The sequence below is a fragment of the Stegodyphus dumicola genome, chromosome 6, assembly GCF_044657685.1.
Source record: "Stegodyphus dumicola isolate Sdum_Otavi_A_Nest chromosome 6, ASM4465768v1".
Lineage (NCBI taxonomy): Eukaryota > Metazoa > Arthropoda > Arachnida > Araneae > Eresidae > Stegodyphus > Stegodyphus dumicola.
In genome coordinates, this window is record NC_140773.1 from 207,854,129 (window position 1) to 207,876,634 (window position 22,506).

Genomic DNA, 22,506 nt, shown 5'->3' on the forward strand with positions numbered 1-22,506 from the left:
TGAAATTTTGTATATAGGACTGCCATATCATGTAGATGTGCACCTCGTATTTTGGTTGCAATCGGCCGCACCAAACGTATATAAATATATTTATATATATATCCACTCTGTTACCCGGCTCAGTGATCTCAGTTTCTTTACTCTTATATGTTTGTAAATTGTACTTTTTTTTTTTTCTTTTTTGCTTTAAAAATGATTGAATTATGTTGTTTTTATCTTCCGGTTAAGGATTTTATGCCTTTAGTAAATCTGTGTGCAATATTTTTAGAATTATCAGCAATTTTAAAGTTGTTTAATTGCCGCTAAACCTGTTTTTAATGGCGGCCATTGGTGTTTACATTTGAAACAGGAGACTAGTGGATTTGTTGCCAATCTAGAGAAACTTAGCTTCGCAACAACGAAGAATAACGCATTCATTTATTATTGCCAAATAAATCATGCTTAATTCTTTCTGGAACTTTTTCGAGGAAATAAGTGTTTAAGATTTACTTCGTAATTTTTAATATAGATATTTTGAGTTTTTATGTATTTTTGCCTTCTCGCGAAGTGAGAACTGAATTAATTAAATGAAAAATACTCAATCGTCTGTGAAAAACTGTTTCTTTTTTGTTTTTGTTTGCTTAATTTCTTTTATACATCATTCTAGCTTTATTATAGTATTTGAATAGAACATGTGGCAACGATTAGATAATTCTATTCTTTAAATGATATAAATTTTGTGCATTATGAGTTATAATATGAACGAAATATATAAGTTAACTGTTTAACTTAGTTTCCGTTATATAATTATTATGTAAGTTAACTGTTATATAATTATTAATACTGTTAAGTGAATCTAGCGCCAGAGTGTCACTATGGTAAACAAATACTAGAGTGAATTTTAAAGAATGCATTTATTTTATTGTAGTTTATGCGCTGTCGGCGAAGTAGATTTAATTCAATCCGATAAGTTTAAATGAAATGCAAGAAAAAATGCTTATAATTTAATATTCCGTACAAGGAAGTCATGTGGTGTACACATCAGATTTTTTAAAGAGAAAAGAAATTTCAGTTATCTTAATTCAGCCAGCATGTAACAGATCATCTGTAGGCTGAAGACATTGCAAATGCCTATGGAAGTGATATACTTTGGACTCGGATATAGGGACTAAATGGCGCATCTTACTAGTAGAAGAGAATGATTGAGCTGGTTTCAGTAAACCTGGATTGGATTGTTTGATGTGGGCAGAGCATATGAGAGCTTTTTTGACTAAGAGAATGAATTCTGTCATGACTAGTATGAAGGAAAGTGGCGTGTACTTATGCAGGGTTTTCAAGTCAGACCGGGAAATTTGTACCATGAAGTATATTTGCATTGCGGTATCAATGCAAACTGTTATTCATGTTTACAAGATAGAAGTGTCTAATTTTGACGAATAGTATGTTAGTGTTATACGCACCATATTAAATATGATGACCTGCAGCTAATGAGTTTAAGATTTATTATTGGATTGATTAGTATAGTGTGGTTAAATTTATAGGCGATAGGCGCTGTGTCATGATGGGGCTTACAGCCGCAAAAAAGTATTTGACTATGCAAATAGACGGTACGCATGCATACAAAAATACAACAAAGTGGTTTGTTGCCAGTTGCAGTCTTTCTCATTGTGTCACCTTCACTAGTAGGTACTATTTTCAGGTTCTTAAAGGCGTGTATAATTCTAAGAAAAAATGAAATGATTTGATCAATAATAACCTTTCTATAATAACTTTTTGATAGGTATCGCAAACCTTGCATTGTCGTAGCCCAGATCTCATACCAGCAGCATCAGAATTTCCGTTAGGACTCTATTGAGGAATTTTTCTTAAGCCAACATTTCAGCAATGATGAGGATGTGAAATAATCCGATCGTACATTCGCCATACTGAGAATTTTTTCTACGCTGATGATGTCCAAGTTAACTCCCCGTTCATACGTTGCAGGTGTAGAAAACCTAGTGCCGGCAAAAACCGGAGAAATCGACTTCTAGGAGTAGAAGTCGAGACGAATCTCATTGCTTTTATAGCTTTAGATGCTCGGCCTCTGAAAACTTGTTTGTTTGAGTTCAAATACTGGGTTTATGTAACAGAAATATCAAAAAGCGAGAAAAGAATAAATGTTTAGCGTGCGGAAGGGCAGTGAGCGAGAATACTCATAAGAATTTCTAATTATGAGGTAATTACTAAATTATCTGTTTTATTATGAAAGGGCAAAATTTAGACCTTAGGAATAGCCTTAATTATAAGATGCTTAAAAACGTGTACTTTATAGAAGTCGGTTTATTATGATCATATGACTTCTTCTCCTAAGGCATTAATTAATTTAACGAAATCGTCTTATGTGCGATTTCTGGGAGATTTCAAGATTTTCACTGTGTTTATAAGTGCCATTTTCTATGAAAACGATCTTCCAATAGTGTTTTTCTCTCCATATTTTGGTATCAAGTTCTGATGTGCCAAGCCATAGTAAGTAAAATAACCAATGTATCTTCGCAAACCACGCGCTATGCTATAAGGTGAAATCATTTTCAAGTTGACGATATCTATCGCAACTGCCTAGGAATGAAACATGAATAAACCACCAATGAAAGAATTCGAATTTAAATCTAATTGCTCCAGTTGTGATTTTCCAGTATATCCATTCTCCTTTTATCTTTAGAAACATCATAGGAAGAAGAAAGTATGTTTATTGTGTAATAGCTATAGTTTAATCTTTTATTGTAATATGTATAAACACACACACACACACACACACACACACAAAAAAAAAAAAAAAAAAAAAAAAAAAAAGAGGAGACTGTTTCGTATGGTAAAATGCAAACCTTAATTGAAGCGAAATGCCTTGTTGTTGCTGAAATTAGAAATGTATGTCAATGGAAACGAACCTGTGTGCTTACGGGGCATTTCAGAGTTCTCTCTCACCCCGACACGCCTACACTTTTCGAATCCGAAAATTCATCAGGGAGGAAAGGAAAATGCCCTTGAAATGGAGCAACCACCAACCCTTTCTGCGTTCACTGGTGAAAATCGTGCCTTTTGAGAAAGCAATTTGTGTGGTTTTCTCCGTGACCCTACGCCATGCATTGTCAATCATTCGAGCAGCTCGCTGCACCGAAATCTCCTGGCACGTGTGCTAGGCTTCAGCTCTTATTCATCTTCAAAGGAAGTTCGTCCTTCGTTCGTCAGATCCGTCTGGCTTCGCCGTCATTAAAGAATTTCACAGCCCCTTGCGCAGTTTCTTGGCCTGATGGGAATCGCTTGGATAACTATAAAACTACTTTCACTTAGAGGATTGGAAAACGATTCTTTGGTAAAGGGAAAAATAATAGTACAATTTGAGTGGCGACGACTTCAAATGATCTGTATCCAGCATTCATGATGCAGTTGCTAGCGAAATGAATTTGGATTTTCAATAACGAAAGTAAAACTAGAAGATTTGTTTAAAAAAAAATTTTTTTTGTAACTTACAGAAACGAATGTGCTAAAGGTATCTTGGACAAATATGTCAAATATTTTTAAGGACGAATATGTCATATATTTTTTAATAGTAAAACACGTTAATATGACTTCGGCATCTTGCTATGAATTGTATTACTTCTTTCACCGGCCTTTTTCCTGTATTGTCTTTGATTTTCGTGTAGACTCTGATAATAATAATAATTAAACAATAAAATGCAATATTTACACTTTTGAATGATAACTTTGCTAAAATATTTGTTCTAGAGCGCAGTGTTACTAAAAAATTTAAATTTGTGCTACAGCGCGGTAGAGTAGTACATTTGAACTGATATTTAAATACAGATTGTCTCACGCAATTTATGACGTTTTAGCGCAAGTCTCTTTGTAGTAAATTGTAATGAAATAGTTCGTTAATTGCGAAGTACATAATTCAACTACCAGAAATAAGGAGGTCTTTTGAATTTCATTAATCTGGCCTTGGTTCGTGTTAATCATTTCGGACACCTCATATAGCTGTTTAAAGTCAAGTTATCTTATAATTTATTACAAAAAATTTTATCTAGATGACGTCTTGACACTATTTTTGCTGTTTTATCAGATGGCATTCAACGCTCTTTAATATTAAGGAAAAGAAGAAATAATTTTATTAAGCTTACTGTCTGTCATTCGGCAACCTTTTTTAATAACAAGGAATGACACGCATTCTACAGCTTAAAATTCTGAAAGGATTATCTTATTGTGTGGCATGTTACGCTGACAGAATTATGCTTCTTCGCGGTATGTTTTCTTTTTGTCTTGTATCACATATATAACGCAGTATGCACCACAAATTATCGTTGCTATCGAAGAGAAAAAAGTAGTAAATATATTTTACTCTGTAGTGGGAAGAAAGAGAATCGGAATAAATTCAAAGAATACTGTTCCATCGTTTGATGGTGTGAACTGTGTTCTTATATGATATAAATCATCATAATTTTTTTTTTCTTGCTTCCTTTACTCTGAAGCCCCCCTTCTCCTTGGAGAGAACAAAAATATCGCTTTTTTGCGGTTAGGAAGTTGACTTAGCCATCTAAACAATGTGCTTCAACATTGTCTCGTGAAGGCAAGAAACGAATCAAGAATTTGCTTTTGATCTTTTCCTGACCACTATCTGCCACCAAATTGCTTGGGTAATGTGAATTACGCTACGTTAACATCAGAGGCCTCTTTCTCTCTGTGGGCCCCCTTCCTTACCCTCCCCGTCCGTTCAAACATATCATTGTTCCCGAAAGTATTTTCGGGTCTTCGTTTATGTGCTTTTTTGGACGTCATAGATCAGTAGATTTTCTGGTCATCTGAATTCTGTAACTATCATATTAGTATACTTGTTTAATAAGTATCATATTGTATTTTGCCTAGATAATTGTTAAATGGTAACTTTTTTAGCCCAAAGAGGCAATTTATCCAAAAGGGCTATTAATTTTGTTTTGGTATTTTGCGTTGTTTCACTATAAACGGCGTTTCACTTTTCAAATTATTTCTACCAAAAATTAGAGTCCTACATTATATTTAAAGAAATTAAATAATGAAGAATCTGCATGAATGTATGTATGTTTCTCGCACTGTGAAAATACAACGTTACCTAGAGACATCAAATTTTACATTTTGAAAAATATGTAGTAAAAAACTTTTAAATTTAGTAAATTAACAATTTTTATTCCCGCTAGGTTATAATCTGATACATTATTTTCTCTATCTTTACTACTTAGAAAGTATTTAAGAGAAGTTATACTGCTTCTTATAAAAATAATCCCTGATAATTTATGTAGAATTAAGATCAGCATTTGAGGCATATACGCAGGTATACCTTGCCCCAAAAAAGGGGCAAAAGACAGTTCCGTATATCCCGTTCAACTGGGCCGATTGACGAAATTTAACTTGCATTTTTCGTGTCTCAAAAGCGCGACTTAGTATATATGTTAGGTTTATATACAGAAATTGTTCAAACATAGGTATTGTGACACAAAATCAGACTTGACTATATAGTTACATTATCAAGATCTTAAAAATAAATAACAAACTTCAGTTTAAAAAAAGTGAAAATTAATTGTTAATAGTTTTTTCCAAAATGGCCTGTTTCATGTATTCATTGTAATAAATTTATTTTCAAAACAACGTTGGCACTGTCTTTAATGCTTCATTTTAGGTGTGTTTTGTTACAGGTAGCTAAATTAGTATATATGTACTGTTTACATGAAGTAATTCTGAAACTAACGGTTGGATATTTAAAAACCCAGGCTGACAGGTTTAAAATTGACTTCAACATCCAAAACAAATCCTCGTAATTCTTCTTTCTTGGAAGTTCCGCTTATTTACAGAAAAACTTCTTTTTCCCAAAAAAGAAATGTGTACTTCGAAGAATGTCTTTGAAAAACGGGTGTACCTCTTGCGTGAAAACTTAGACCCGTTAAGAGATTTATCAAATCCTGTTTACCTAGTCCGTTTTGTGATGAAGATCTTTCTTTCTGCCTTGCTCAAATGATTGGACGGATCATGATCTTCGACCATCAGTTTCCGCCATCCTATTTTAAGGAGCGGCGTGGATAATAAAATTTTACTGCTTGCTGGGCTATCAAGATTGCTGGCTTATCGACCTGTCAGTATATTTTATGGCTTAAAAAAGTTGTCTCGAATACCTGTGCCATTATCTATTTTTGATACATCAGCTGAGCGCTGTAGTATGTTAAGCTTGTTTTCAGGTTTGAAGGACCGGTTCTTTGCTTCCGCTAAAGTCGTTTTATTGGGCTTGTGTAATTTAATTCTAAAATATTTTTATGGGCTTGAATAATTAACTCATTAACCCGCACCCAGATTTTGATGTGCCTTTGTCCTTAGCAGGAGTTGCGGAGGTTTCTCTTACTATTACCTCAAATATACAAGGTAGAAATACCCAACTAATAAGCGTTCATTGTATGGCATTTCAGTTTTAATGCATGTAACCATATTAAATCACTGTCCTATTATATGTGAAGTCATTTTCACCCTCCTTCCATCATGTTTTTGTGCTCTAACGATAGCACACTCGGCGCGTATTCGAGAGGTCCAGGTTCGAGTTCTGGCGAGAGTATTGCTCGTTTTTCACCTGTCCTGTTTCAAAATAACCTAATGACTCTACAGTGGTCCCCGAACTAAAAGGTGGTGGACAGCAATTTGTCACTACCAGAATTTGGCGATTGGATCCCCTCATCCCCAGTCCCCCTTTAAAAGAGAGAGTATATAAGGTCTTTTCTCCCTCTTTCCAGCATGCTTTCGCGTTGTAACGGTAAGCACACTTGGCGCGTATTCGAGAGGTTCAGGTTCGTGTCCAGGCGAGGGCTTTCCCCATTTTTCACGTCTCCTGCTTCAAAAAAAATCTAAAGACTCCCGAACGAAAAAAGGAGGTAGATGATGATTCTTCGCCGCCAGGATTTGGCGATTGGGTCCTCTAATCCCCAGTTTTCCTTTAAAAGGGGAAGTATACTGATTCAGAAGTCAAACAACAAAAATCAGCGTTAATTCACAAAATTTTCACAGGACTAGTTTCGATGGTTTTACCGAACCATCATCTTCAGCTGCAAAACCGCAAATGAACAAGATAGGAAATAATGTTTAGATAAGATAAGAAAGCCTGGACAAGAATAAGCAAGTGGCGCCATCTGTTGGCGAAACCAGAACTAAAACATAATTTCTCTAAAAGCCGAAGGCAAATTTGGATTGGAATTAGGATCGTTAACTAGAACAGAAAGATTTTTATGAATGTGAAATGCCTCTAGAAAATCCAGTTCTCCAATGGAAGATGTTTTTTGAATAATTTTGGCAGCAGAAAAATTGAAAGTGTGATTTTCGGACCAACAATGTTGAGCAACAGAAGACTTCTGTGTTTCCTTTTTTCTAACATATGCCTCATGTTCTTTGACGCGAAATTTTAAGGCTCTCTTAGTTTGGCCAATGTAAATTAAACCGCACTGGCAAGGAATCCTATAAATACCCCAGGAATTCATATCCGGAATGGGGTCCTTGAGTATAGAAGTTGGAATTTTATTGATGGGAGAGTAAACAACCCGAAAGTTAAATTTCTGCAAAATATGTGCAACTTTATAGCTAATTGATGGAAAGAAGGGAATGACAACAGAATTTTTATAATCTCCTAAAATAAGAGTGTGGCTTTTAGTGTGTTGAGATGAGAATTTTTTAACTGCTTGATTAATAATGTTGGGTGAAAAGCCCCTGTCAATAGCTATTGCTTTTAAATAATTTAGTTCTTCATCAAGGGCTAGTTTGGAGGAGCAAACTTGAAGAGCACGGAAAACATAGGAATAAAATGAAGCTAACTTTTGTTTAGTCGGATGACATGATTTAAAGTATGGTGGAAGGCAAACCGATGAAGGTTTACGGTAAACTGTAGTACTGAAGTTGGATGTGTTACGTGTGACCAGAATGTCGAGAAACGGAAGAGAATTGCAAGTCTCAAGTTCAAAAGCGAACTGAATAGCAGGATCAATAGAATTCATTGTTGAAAGAACTCTATTTAAATCATCTTTATTACCTTCAAACAGGGTAAAAGTATCGTCTACGTAGCGGAACCATGCCGGGAAGTCTAAAGTTTCAAACAATTTTGATTCATAATAATGCATCTAGATATCAGCCAGGATGGGACTGAGGGGGCTTCCCATGGCTAATCCCTCAGTTTGCTTGTAATCTTTATTTTGGAAAACAAAATGTGTTTGTTTCAAACAGAGTTGAGTGAGAGAAATTAGCTCATCAATTTCGATGCAAGAGAAATGAAATTCGCGAAGTCTGGTTTCTAGACATCTTAATGCACCCTCCACTGGGACATTGGTGAATAATGATTTTACATCAAAAGAAACCATGAGTAAATTACGAGGAGAAATGTTTTTAACCTTTTTTACAAACTCTATTGAATTTTTTATGGTGTAAATGTTATTGTCTAATAGAGTGGAAAATCTAGAAACTAAATATTTAGCTAATGGATACGAAGCAGTACCTAAATTTGATACAATAGGGCGGAAAGGAATACCACTTTTATGAAGTCTTCTGTTGCTCAACATTGTTGGTCCGAAAATCACACTTTCAATTTTTCTGCTGCCAAAATTATTCAAAAAACAACTTCCATTGGAGAACTGGATTTTCTAGAGGCATTTCACATTCATAAAAATCTTTCTGTTCTAGTTAACGATCCTAATTCCAATCCAAATTTGCCTTCGGCTTTTAGAGAAATTATGTTTTAGTTCTGGTTTCGCCAACAGATGGCGCCACTTGCTTATTCTTGTCCAGGCTTTCTTATCTTATCTAAACATTATTTCCTATCTTGTTCATTTGCGGTTTTGCAGCTGAAGATGATGGTTCGGTAAAACCATCGAAACTAGTCCTGTGAAAATTTTGTGAATTAACGCTGATTTTTGTTGTTTGACTTCTGAATCAGTATTTATTCGGCGTGTTATTGTGTCTTAATTATTAGGGGAAGTATATAAGGTATTTTCTCCCTCCTTCTAGTGCTTTGTTGTAACTGTAAGCACACTCGGCTGGTATTCGAGAATTTCAGATTCGAGTTCCGGCTAGAGCATTGCATATTTTTCATGTCTCTGGCCTCAAATTAACGTAATGATTCTACAGTATTACTAAATGCTATTTAAAAAATATTTTCGAAATTTCCAGCTCCCCTTTAATCTTTATATTGAATTTTAGAAGGAAGCTTTGATTGCGAATACCATCCACAGCTTTAGCAACTTTAGTTTGAAGTTGCGTTGCTGTACTTCTTTGTGGCTGCCTAGTGTAGTGGTTAGTTATACTGATCGCCGTAGTGATGAGCTTGAGTTCGAATCCGAGTGAAAGCATGGATATTTGTAAACTGTTTTGCATTGCATAGACCATTAAGATTTTACAAAGCCAGAAATATGAAGAATAAATTGCTGCCTTGATGTACTTCGAAACATGGATCTTTCTTATGTTAGCTAGACGTGGCGAATTACACCACCAGAGCATGCATGAGGGCATGAAATTCTATATTTTGGGGTTTACTTTTATAGATGTTAAACTTGAATTTTTATCAAGTATGCTTATTTCTGTTTCGAATTTTTAAGCCAACTTCACCATTTTTAGGAATAGTTTCTAAAATTTAGCGATGAGTATTTTAGGCTGAACTGAAGCAACTTTCTATGCTAAATTCTTCGTTAGATTTTGATTTCCCCCTCCTCCATCATCACCTTAGTTGTCTCAAATGTATGAGGAGAAATTTTAAATCTTGGTAACGTCTTTAAAATTTTCAGTCTGTTATATCATGTGTTAGAAGCACTGGATAATAGTTTTTTTCCTCCTTCTAAACATTGATGAACTTAAATTAATTTCTTTCGTTAGATACAAATTATTTTATTCATCTTTTTATTACACGTGAAGATTTAAATTTCTATAAATAATAAAAGAAAATTTATTGTTAAACATTTCCATTAATTAACTATTTAGCAATTTCCTCTTGTTTCTCAAAAAATATTTTGAGTTTGTTTAGCCTTAAATATGTCAATTTTTAACTACCTTTTCGTATTTATTTTGAATGATTAATAAAACTAAATTATAAGATTGATAAAGTTTTGTTTACCAATTCTGGTCACTACTTTTAACTAAGAAAATTAATGCATACACTAGTTTACATAAACAAACGAAATTATTCTTTGAGTATGTTACATAAAGTATGACGTAAGAAATAACTAACATTATTTTCGTTAGTTAAGAAAATAAATAAAATGAATGTAAAAATTGTGGAGAAATAGTGTGTATATTGTTTTTAAATCGCTCACTTTGTTGCAATTTTTTTTTTAATTTTATTTTTTATTTATTTTTAATTATTTATTTTTTTAAACATGAGACATGAAAAATGTGCAATGCCCTCGCCGGGACTCGGACCTGGACCTGTCGAATACGCCCCAAGTGTGTCAACTGTTACACCGCGAAGTATGCAGAAGGGAGGAGAAAATACCTTGTATACAACCCCTTTTTAAAGGCCGCTGGAGATTAGATGACCCAATCGCTGAATCCTTTTATTTCGGACGCCACTGTAGAGACATTAGCTTTTTTTTGGGAGGAGGGGAAGCAGGAGACTTGAAAAAATTGGACTACCCTCGCCGGGACTCTGGAATACGCGCCGAGTGTGCTACCGTTACACCACGAAGACATGCAGAAAGAAGAGAGAAGATACCTTATAACGAGAGCAGCTCACAGAGCTCAATTTGTAAGGATAATTAATGTTGAAGAAACGTAACATAACATGTCACGAAAGACAGTATGTGCTTTAAACACCGAGATTAATGCTTGTGTCTCAAGTCACGTAAGTCCTAAGGTTCGTAGCCGTTTCTAGTCTAGCATTTTTCTCAGTAATTTGAATATTTAACATTATAGTTTTTAATCATAATCATTCTTGACGTAAAAATTTAAGATTTGTAATCATTTATAGATCATTAGGGATGTACTGTATAAGTAAACATGATTTTTAGTGAATATGCAGTTAGTGAAGATTATTTTTGCATTTCCCATCCCGCTAGCTTATTTTGACGAAATTTACACAAGAATAGAAAAGTTATAAGGAACTAGCCTCAAAGAACTTAATGTGTTAAGTTAAGGACTTCCAAAGTAATGTGCACTATTATTTGAAATAAACTGAAAATATTCAAGTCTGTCTTTTAATTTCGAGGCATACGAAATTAAAATAGATCTCGATTGGTCTGTTTACATTTCTTTAACGCCGATATTTCCACGGCTGATGAATTTCTGGCAGTGAAAATTGTGTTCAGTTGTTTGGGAAATCATCTCCACGATCGGTCAGGATACCAAATTCCACAGGAGATTTAATTTCTACTTCATTACAGCTGCAGCAAAATCTCAGAAAGATCGCTTGGTAAAGTAGTGGATTTTTCATGGCTGATTTGTATGTAAATTTAAATAAATCTCGTATGCAAAGCTGAGGAAAAAACATTCAAATGTTAAGTTTTCCATCCTGATGCCGCCTTAGGCTGCTCATGTTCAACTATTTTATCATCTCTTCCGTTGGTGGCCTGGCTCGCATTAGAAGACTTACGTGAATAAGCGTTCTTTGTTGAAAGATCTGTATCTGTGCTTCATTAATCTTGTTTGAAGACAGGTTTTTATCTGTCACATGGTCAGATAATTAGTTTTAATATGACCTCGTGTTTTGTTACGTCCAGGTTCATTTTCTTAACTATCTAAATATGGACTTGCTGTTAGATAGTGGGAAGTGCAATCAAAGGCGGAGGCTGGAGCATTTTGTCAATAGTTTGCTTTTAACCGCTGTACGATGGTAGTGATTAGCCAAAGCGCTAAAAGTATTTTAGAGGCAAATATATATTTTTCTCACTTTCTTTTTAAATATAAAGAAGAAAGAAATTATTATTAGTAGTAACGTTTTTTAATTTTTTACGTAAACGTATTTTTATTGTTTTTTAGTAATTATCTTTTTCTTATGTGTATAAATATGTATAATCTATTCAGAAAACTCTTTTATTTAAAATTAGGGGGTGGGCCTTTATGGCGTGAGAAATATTTTTTTTATGAAATTCAATAGTGCATCGCCCAGACGGTATAGTGTTTAGGAAAACTTGACTACGATACCGAATTGCCCCGGGTCGAATCCCAGAGAAGGCATAGATGTAAAATTGTCTGTTCCTTCATAGGAGGTAACGGTGGCTGCCTATTGGGTGCCTCTTCAATAAAATGTAAGGAGTGGCCAATGCCGTTACAGGCAAGTGCCCGCCATTGGGGTGGGAAAGTGCTGCAAATGTAAAAAAAAATAATTATCATCCAGATATAAACTGCAAAGGTTGGATAAAAACTGGGGATAACATGGGGTAGTTTTAAAAAGAATTTATTACCATAAATACCTACAGTCCTTCAGTACAATATAGTAATTCTGCCATGTGTACCACGTCCTACCAAATGAATGGAAGTCATCGTACACGTTATCATCATGTTCACTTCTGTGTTGATGTCCCGGAGTGACCACCCTAAGGCACCCACAGCATCCTCTCTACCACGACCGGATTTAGATTTGACGAGATCCTGTGTTTTTTTAGATATGCGGCCGTTTATGAGGGATATGAGTCAATTTTTTTTATATTGGATAGGTTACAAATTCCGTGGGTTGCCCCAAGAAAGTGGGGGGTCTTAAACTATAGCTTGTGCAGCTTATACGTAAATCTTCCACTGCTCTCTACTGTAGCCATGGATCTATCGAAGTGGTTCTTTCATTTTGATGAATAGATCGTAGCTATGTGGACTTACATTGGGTGAGTGTGGCGGATGTTCTGTTACCTCTCATTGCCACCAGGAGATCAATCACAGCCCCCACATTTTGACATCGCTCATCACGGAGGATGAGATTCGTCTCCTGAACCATCATCTGCATGTAGCACTCAGGAGAAAGTGGTGACACATCCTCCTCCATGACAGTGCTCGATGTCATGCGAGCGTTGTCACGGTTCTCCTGCGATGATGGCGATGGGAGGTAATCAAGCACCGCCAAACTCACCCAATATGGAGTGCGTGTTACTACGATCTCTTCGTTGAAATGAAAGAAACACTGCGAAAAATACATGACAGTATTAGCGAGGAGGTAATAGGTGTTTTGACGGTGACATCAGCAGATGTGAATGGACGTGCTAATGATGCTTGATACTTTCCAGTAATTTAGCAGAAAATGGTAGACGTAGTAGGAAATTAAAACCGAGGGACTGCAAGTGTCTGTACCTGTGGCTAATAAAATCTTTTCGGAATTGTCGATACGTTGCCGCTACTTTTTATCCATTTCTTGTAAATACATTTTAGATTATATCACTTAGGTGTACCATTTAAAACGAAAATAAAATGAACCCTTTTCTTTGAATATAGTGGACATGATCTTATAATGCCGGTATAATTTTGGTACCAGTACCGCCATTGCAATGACGGAACGCTATTTTCCCTTCCACATAATTTTTTACGCCAATTTATTCGAACTAGTTTGCATAATTTTTATTTTTACTAAGCTTTAAATGTCATAGCCGTTTTTTATAGTATCTGAAGAAGAACTAATCCTCTCCTTGCATTTAAAATTGCAAATGTAGTTTTAAGTTATTTCACTTTCTATGTTTCCTGCTTGAACGGAATTGTTTTCCATCGTGAATTTACTTTGAATTTTGTCCATAGGTCACGAGACTGCCGAGGAGGTCGAATTGTGTGCATACTCGTCGTCTGGCATCGGCGTGGCCTCGACCGACTTCCAATATGCGAGCGACTCAGCTCACCAGATGGCCATGTTCCTCCTTGGTTGCGTAGACAATCCCGACCATCTGAAGGACTTGGCTAACTGCGGAGAGCGCTTCCACCTCGCCCCTCACGAGCAAGCGAATCTGGACGAAAGGCTGACCGCCGCCTTCAAGACATTCCACCTGCCAGAATGTTGGAATATGATGGGCACCGATTTGAGAGGTAATAAGAAAGCCTTAAGTTAATATTTTATAGCCAACAATTTTAGCAAGAATTTTTACCAACAATTAGCAAGAATTTTTTGTTTTGTTTAAAAATAGCATTTACCCTTCTAGCGAGCGGGCCTTCGAGGAGTAATTCGAAATAAGGTAAATAGATTATATTATGGCTGTTGGGTACTGCTCCCTAGTCACCCTTTAAGCGGGGAGAAGAATGTAAGGAATGTTTTCCCTCCTTGCGCATGCCTTCATGGTGTAATTGAAAGTACTTTCGATTAGCAGTTGGGAATTTCGAAGTTCGAATTCCGGCGAGGGCATTATACATTTTTCATGTTTCCTGCTCATACATAAGCCTAACGACTCCACAAGGTTTTATCAAAACATCCCGATATCTAAATGGTTACGAATAAACTGGCTGCATGACGTTTCCACGGCATTCCCCATTTGTACTTTAAAATGCGACTCAGTTTTCCGAAAAACGTATTCTACGATTATTTCTTTCCCTTAGGCAGGTGACCTTTGACTGCTTTGCTAAGCCAATCCGTGATATCCAGCTACAGCGCTGCATCGAATTTCTCAAGATGAAAGTGCTTTTTTTCCCTTAAAAAGCAGTTTGATTAGCTTCTACAATTCTCCTCTCCGAAATCTTGAAACTAACTAAAATCATTGTCTTCAAATTTAAAAGTTAGACCATTTCTTCAAATTGTTCCTCGCAAACCTTCTGATCTTATAGGCATCATCATTATCTTCGTATGGTATTGCTTTCATCCCTTGAGTGGGTCAATGAAATGAGTACCAAGTTGAAATGAATATGTTGTATTATATAACACTGTGAAGGTTAGATACCGAAAGTTCAAAAACAAGGAATATGACATTTCAAGAAGCAGAGGACTTCTACCTTTTTTCACACCTGCAGGCGCTATCTTCTATTCTTCTCAGGACGTCATGTAGTGGTGGTGGTACTATCTTCTGTTCTGCACAGGACGTCATGTGTTGGTGGTGCTATCTTCTGTTCTGCACAGGTCGTCCGAAATGGTGTTGATCTGTTTTGGAATTGCGGCCACCAGTTTCTGGGCAGAAGGCTGTGAAAAACTACCAAAACGTTGACAGAAAACCATAGATTTGGGTGGTGATTACTACCGGCACTAAAAGTACTGCTTTCAAGTTTTTTCTTAACTTTATTAAGAACGTTTTTTGACGGAAAACTTTCATTACAACAAGATATTAATCATAATTAGTCTTATAATATTTAATCTTTCAGTGTATAAAATAGTCATTCCATGAAGTCAGAGTTAAATTAGTTTTTTAAATTCATTATTCCAATTTCAAAACTATAAAAAAACTAAAAAGTGAAAACTATAGAATAAACTTGTCAAATTCAAAGGGAAATCCATTCAAAGTTATTTTTTTATTATGCTGTTCTCCATTGTCATAGTTCATTGTCTTTTTCATTCTTCCATGATACTTTCTGCAGAGGCATAAAATCTGAATCAAAGTAAATTGTCAGTTCAGTCTCTTGATTCAAGTAAATTATCAGTTCGTAGTCAGTAATCAAAATTCTCATTGAAATTCAAAGTCTAAACTTTCTACTCAAAGTAGATTGTCGAAATCAAAATTAATTCAAAGAGAAATTTACTGGGAATTAATTAAAATTAGTCCTTCTCATTGTTCCTTGTCTTTTATCATTGTTCTGTTGTATATTCTGCAAAGGCAAAATTGAGAGACCGGCATTGTAAATGCCTTCGACTTACAGTAAAGTGGAATTGGTAGTAGGCTTCATTAGAAACTGTAGTAGTTAAAGTCTTTCGTTTGGCTTATTTTAAGAACTGATACCAGCTCTTGGACGTGAAATATTTGCACTTTAGCATCATTAGCATTCCAGAAGGTTACTTTTCAGTCTTATGTCTAATCAATAGAAGAACATACACTAGCCACCCGTCAGGATATTGTCAGTACCAAATGGTAATCAAACCTCAGAATTCCATAGACAAGCTACAGCTTGTAAGCCATTGATCATTAAATGTAATGCTGCTGGTCGACTTGCAGTAGTGTCTGCTAGAACTTTCTAGAATCTTGAATCACATTATGTTATGGACGTGTTGACCTAGCGATAACTTTAACTGTAGTGGTCGTGTTCACCTAGCAATTGCCATGGAAATGCTATTGACTGAAATGTACTTGACCATAATGAAATTTGGCAGATGAAAAATTCTCGTAATCTTTCTTCTTAGGTTTAGGTCCTTTAATTTTGTGCTTGGATGTTTAAGTGCCGAAAACTATGAAGTGTATTGGTAAGTCTTATTGTGCCTGCTAACTACCAGTAGTTCGGAAGTGGCCTATTTCTTTTTCAGTATAAGAATGTTCTTATAAATAAAGTAACGGAGATGTTTGAGGAAATGTGAGTGAGTAAACTCGATTGTGCAGCGCCGATCTCGGTTAGTATGTAAGGGTGCCACATGGACTATCGCCAAGGTGTTGTTTCATTTATCTCCAAATTGTTGTTTCATTTATGGTAACCTGAGTAGTTGAATGCTATGGAAAACCTATTGGCGTGATTGCGGTGAATTTGACCAATGGGAAAATACTTGTAAGGGCTTTTTTCTGCATTGGATATCAGTTTAGGAAGTACGTTGCTTATTTTGTGTTTTTGTGGTGTACACCTTAAAATGGCTGTATGTGATGAGGTTAACCAGAAGTTTCTGTACGATTTGGAACGAAAGGGGAAAAAAGCATTAATTGACTGTTTTGTAAATGAAGGTTTACTTAGTAGTCATTAATAAGTGTCCTGTTTGTGCGAAGTAAATGCGTATGGTCGAACGTAAAGATCGTTCAGATGGCTTTGAATGGGTTTGTCGCAAGAAAGGTTTATGCAAGAAATGCCACGATAGTCCAACACTACGGAGGATAGTTTTGACTCTTATTTTTGTGAATTTATGTGATGACGGCAGTATGCATATTCTAGTTCAGATAATTTTAGAAAGTTTTTGGATGCTGTTAAGGAATATTGTGTGCCACAGACTGAAGACACAGAAATTTCTAAATATGTTGCTATTGTTTGCTTTTAAAACGTTGAATTTGTTAATCAAAAATTCGTTAAAGTTTTACAAAATATGAAATCGATCATAAAAAAAATTCCAAATTTCAAATTTGGTCTTCCACATGCCCATACTCGTAGGAGGATTACATCATTCAAAATTCGATGGCTCTATGTACCGTTGTTTTATCACAATGCGAGAAACATACATACATTTATGCAGATTCTTCATTATTTAATTTCTTCAAATATAATGCAGGACTCTAACATTGGGTGGTAACAATTTGAAAAGTGATACTCCGTTTGCAGTGATTCGACGCAAAATCGCAAAACGAAAACAATAGTCCTTCAGGGACAAAGCCCCTTTGGACTAATAAGAAAAAACATATAAAGTCCAAAATTTGAGTCTCAGTGCCAAATTCCAGTTCTGTCTTTCTTCGTATTTATAATCTTCGTTATTGTCTCTGCAAAATCTTTCAAATTTGAATAGTTTCTTTTAAAATCGTCCTTAAAATTCTTTCTATAGTTCTCTCTTGCACTCCGGGTAAGCGTACATTTATCGACTTCTGTGGACTGTAGTAAACGTCAAGTATATCTCTTAGTTTCCAGTATCAGAGGATATTTTTCGCAGATAGCTTTGTTATTTTCCCTTGCGTCTAAACTACTAACTTAGTCGGGCCCGGTGGTATACAGACGGGAGCGCGGTGATGCGGACCGCCACGGGCTTCTGGGAAGAGAGGGGTCTCCGAAGAACCTTAAATTTTTAAGTATATGTAGCAAATGTAGAAATAGAAAAAAAAAAGGTGGGGTGGCATATCGACAGGCGTGCGGTGTTGCGGACGCGACGGGCCTGAGCTAAGACAGGCGTCACCGAAGAATCTTAAATTTTTAAGTATATGCACTTATATGTAGAAATACATATAAAAAATGAGACTTTCTATTCTGGGAGGATATTTTCTTATACATGTATTGTGTTTATGTTTAAAAGTTTATGTTAGAAGCTTTGATGCTATAATAGTAAAGATATAGAAAATGGTTTAAGAAGATAATGCTAGGAGAAGAGATAAGAGATGAAGCATTGACACTGTAGCAACAATTAGAAAAACGCGTGTTTCTCTATCGGTACTTTCTATCAAGAACTTAGAACTAGGACTGAATCGATACAAAAACTTTACATCCGTTCAGTCATCGCACCTTATTGAAACATAAATTGAAGAACTTCCGAAGTTGATTCAAGCTCAGGGAAATAAGATATAAAAAATGAAATCTTACCAAAAATTAAATGGTTTAGATGTTATCATCAAGCAGCAAAAACCGAAAATGCCGAAACTAAAATGTAGTTTGCGTTGAAAATATTAAAGTTTATTGTAGAAATGGACTTCAAGAATCAGTCGCCAACTGATATGTGGCAATAAAGACTTCTTTTGACAGTTGCTTTTTGCAACAGAGCCTTTAAGAGTTGAAATTGATTAAAAGCTTTCTTCGATTAACAATGAACTAAGTACGAGTTAAGGGTTTAGCTATTCTTTCCATTTAACCCTTTGCGGCACAGTGTGTCCGGTGTGGACACACCTAAAAATTTCCTTCTGTACATAGAAAAATTGAATGAAAAAGGATTAATAGGTTACTATAGATTACTTCTGCAAAGAAAAATTGAATAAAAAAAGATTTATAGGTTACTATAGGTTACTCTGAACCTTCTTTATTTATAGTAGATGGCAGCTCAACACAAATCAGTCCATATATTTTAGCCATGTTAAGTTTTTTAAGATCCTCATTTTTCAAAGAAATCTTCCAGATTATTTTTAGGGTATAAAAGGAATTGTTTGAAAAGAAATTTTTATGTTATTTTTTTAGCTGTATGCTAATCTCTTTATTCTATATTAGTTTTAAATTTTTACCTTGAAATCTTGCCTAAACGAACCTTAGGCGAACCTTAGGTGTGCCCAGACCGGGTTCACCGATTATCTAGGACAACTGAGAGTCTGTATTCTTTGTTTCTCTTCATCTCATCGGTCAGTTCATTGACAACAATGCTCGTTTCAGCACTCTTTTCGAAGCTCTATTCCCAATCAGTGTGGGCACACCCACAGAATTAAAAAGATAAGTGCTATCTTCATAAAATTTTACTTGTGTACTCCTCTAGGCCTATACCTTTTTTACTTCCTTGTACAAAGTAAAAAGGAAGTATTGTAATCGCGAAATGTTTCAGGCAGCATATTTCAACGAAAATATCCATTTTTACCGCTATCGAATGCAATTTCACGATGTTTTTGCGTGATATCTGTACTTAAGGACAGAATAAAAGACTCTTTTCCTCCAAAAAAATTATAAAACTGCTTTAAAATGAATTCTGAAGAGAATTTTTCGTGGCGTCTGTACGAACGTATGTACGTACGTATCTCTCATAACTTAAAAACGAGTAGCCTCAGAACGTTGAAATTTTGTATATAGGACTGCTATAACATGTAGATGTGCACCTCGTATTTTGGTTGCAATCGGCCCCACCAAACGTATATAAATATAAATATATATATATATATATATCCATTGTGTTTCCTGGCTCAGTAATCTCAGTTTCTTTACTCTTATATGTTTGTAAATTGTGCATTTTTTGCTTTAAAATGATTGAATTATGTTGTTCGTATCTTCTGGTTATTATGCCTTTAGTAAATCTGTATGCAATATTTTTAGAATTATCAACAATTTTAAAGTTGTTTAGGTGCCGCTAAGCCTAATAATTTTTTTGATGGCGGCCACTGCTTGTTTACATTCGAAACAGCAGAATAGTAGATTTGTTGCCAATCTAGAGAAACTTAGCTTCAAAAAAAAAAAAAAAAACGAAACGAAACGAAACGAAACGCCTTCATTTATTATTGCGAATTAAATTATGCTTAATCCTTTATGGAATTTTTTCGAGGAGATAAGTGTTTAAGATTTACTTTAATTTTTAATGCAGATATTTTGAGTTTTTATGTATTTTTGCCTTGTCGCGAAGTGAGAACTGAATTAATTGAATGAGAAATACTCAATCGTCTGTGAAAAACTGTTTCGTTTTTGTTTTGTTTGCTTAATTTCTTTTATACATCGTGCTAGCTTTATTATAGTATTTGAATAGAACATGTAGCAATGATTAGATAATTCTTTAAATGATATAAATTTTGTGCATTCTGAGTTATAGTATGAACGAAATATCAACGTTAAGTGAACCTAGCGCCAGAGTGTCGCTATGGTAAACAAATACTAGAGTGAATTTTAAAGAATGCATTTATTCTATTGTGGTTTATGCGCTGTCGGCGAAGTAGATTTAATTCAATCCAATAAGTTTAAATGAAATGCAAGAAAAAATGCGTATAACTTAATATTCCACACAAGGAAGTCGTGTGGTGTACACACCAGATTTTTTTTTTTTTAATCAAAACTCCAACTTTAAAAGGTAGCGAGCCGGAAAGGGTTAAAGGATAGAAGCTATAACAACGACGCATTGCGGTCCTATAGTAGATTTGCAACCATCTGAATTTCAGATAAACACATGGGTACATTAGTCTTGCTTTTAAGGTTATTTTCCGTGTTACGCGTTTTGAGTTTGTGGTCTTCAGATTCTAAATTCGGTGGTATTAAATAATTACAATTGCTTCTCTTACTGCCATTTCGGTTTACAGATATTGTACGCTGTGCGTGTGTGTGCGGTTTACGCTGTACTTTCTTAAAACTGGGGATGCATGCCGTTCAGGTCTTTTTACCACAATAATATTTGTTAACAAACTTTACTAGGTTTGTGGGATTACTTTAAAAAATGTTATGGTTCATTTATCTTTATTTAAAATGTGTCCTTTCTTGATACATTTTCGTAAATGAATGCATGTTTCATATATACACTATAACGTTGCGCGCCTCCAACTTGCACGCAACCAAGGGTGACTGTGAAAGCTTGTATAAACCACAGAGTCTTGTAAAGGGTTTAAGTCCCTTTTTATTCAACGTAATAAATTACAATTGCGTCCTCTTGACGCTTACAAACGGTGCCAACCTGGCAGTCAAATAAAAATAATAACCTGAAAAGAAAATAAAGACAGGATTCTAACTACGAGGCTCTCTAAAATAACTAACTCACCGCGTTTTACAATACCGCTGCTAATTCAGCAGACTTGAAGCTCACTGGAACAATTGCCACTACTTCCCGCCAAGCACATAGGCCGCAACGCGGGGTTCTTCAATTCTCGCTAACTACCTCCGCGCTCGCTAAGTAAGAATATCTCTCACACCGAACTTGTTTCCTTCTATTTAAATCAGAATACTTCCGCTGATAATTTGAATTCTTGCGCGTTCTACTAAAATTTACATATTCTGGCATTGGCAGTTCCAGGGAAGAGTAAGGCTTGACAGGAAAGATAGTTTAAACTTAAAATAAATATAAACCCTACATTTGCCGCTGCCAGAATTTGGAAAACTTGGAAGCAGGTCCTACAAACGACCTGTTGTAAGTTTATCTAATTCTGAACTAACTGGCGAAAGCCTCGTTTACACACAAAAAAAAAAATCTTATGTAACAATTATATACTAGAATTCTTTTACTCGTTACAAAGCTTTCTTCTTACAGCAACTTTTCCTGGACTTCATCAATCAATCTTGGTCTTTCCTTCCAGCATCTGGAAGGAATAAGTATCAGTATCTTTCTACATACATTATAATTTACACTTTCTTGACACAATAAATTTTTGTTTTTAACGATTCGTTTTTCTTAGTTATTGCTTACTTCACATTCATTCAATTTTTCAAGCATTAATTTAACTTTACCCTGGCTCTCCACCGTGTGTGGTGTCAAACGGGAATATTCGTGTTTTAGTCTTACAACACTTCCCCTAACCACCATGATTTGTTAGAATTCAACAACCATATAGACACACCTTACTCGACATTCTACAACTCAATGAGCTACTTTAATATTCTTAAAAATTCAAATGTAGGTGGAGAACCCTACAAAACGCATTCATTCTAACTTCCCCCTCATTCATCTTTAAACATGCAGGCTTTCGCTCTAAAGCATGACTTTATCTACCATTTACTACTTAAATTTTGACTTCATTGCTTTTAAGCATTCACTTTTAGCATCTACAATTTTATGCTTCTAGACTAAATTCTACTTTTACATAACCTTCAAGTATTTACATACATTTACAAATTTTTAATACATATGCTTTTTACAATTTACCATAAAATGAATAAGAGAAAATAAATTTTTACTTTACTCATTCTTCGCCAAGCTGGCGGCACTGAAACTAAAATTCTTATTAATACAAGAATACGAAGTTATTTTTATCTTCGGCCAAAGTTTGGCTTTAACATAACAGAATTAGTCTTTCGACCAACAGAAAATGCTTGTTTTTAGCTTTTACACTTAAAGAAAATAATACTTTTGCCTTAGCTAAATAAAGTAAAACAAAACTAAGTCTCAACCGAGACATATTGACTTTCGTCAAAACATAGAAC

The 22,506-nt window shown here is 35.2% G+C and overlaps 1 protein-coding gene across 10 annotated transcripts in view; it reads left to right on the forward strand.

The window, feature by feature from the left end:
- LOC118190859 (rho guanine nucleotide exchange factor 28-like) overlaps positions 1-22,506 on the forward strand; it is a 565,987-nt gene that overhangs the window by 241,914 nt on the left and 301,567 nt on the right. For all 10 annotated transcript variants that reach the window (XM_085819410.1, XM_085819412.1, XM_085819415.1 and 7 more), the window contains one exon: positions 13,705-13,986. In XM_085819410.1, the coding sequence (XP_085675536.1) occupies positions 13,705-13,986 (282 nt within the window). The remainder of the gene's footprint in view (positions 1-13,704; positions 13,987-22,506) is intronic.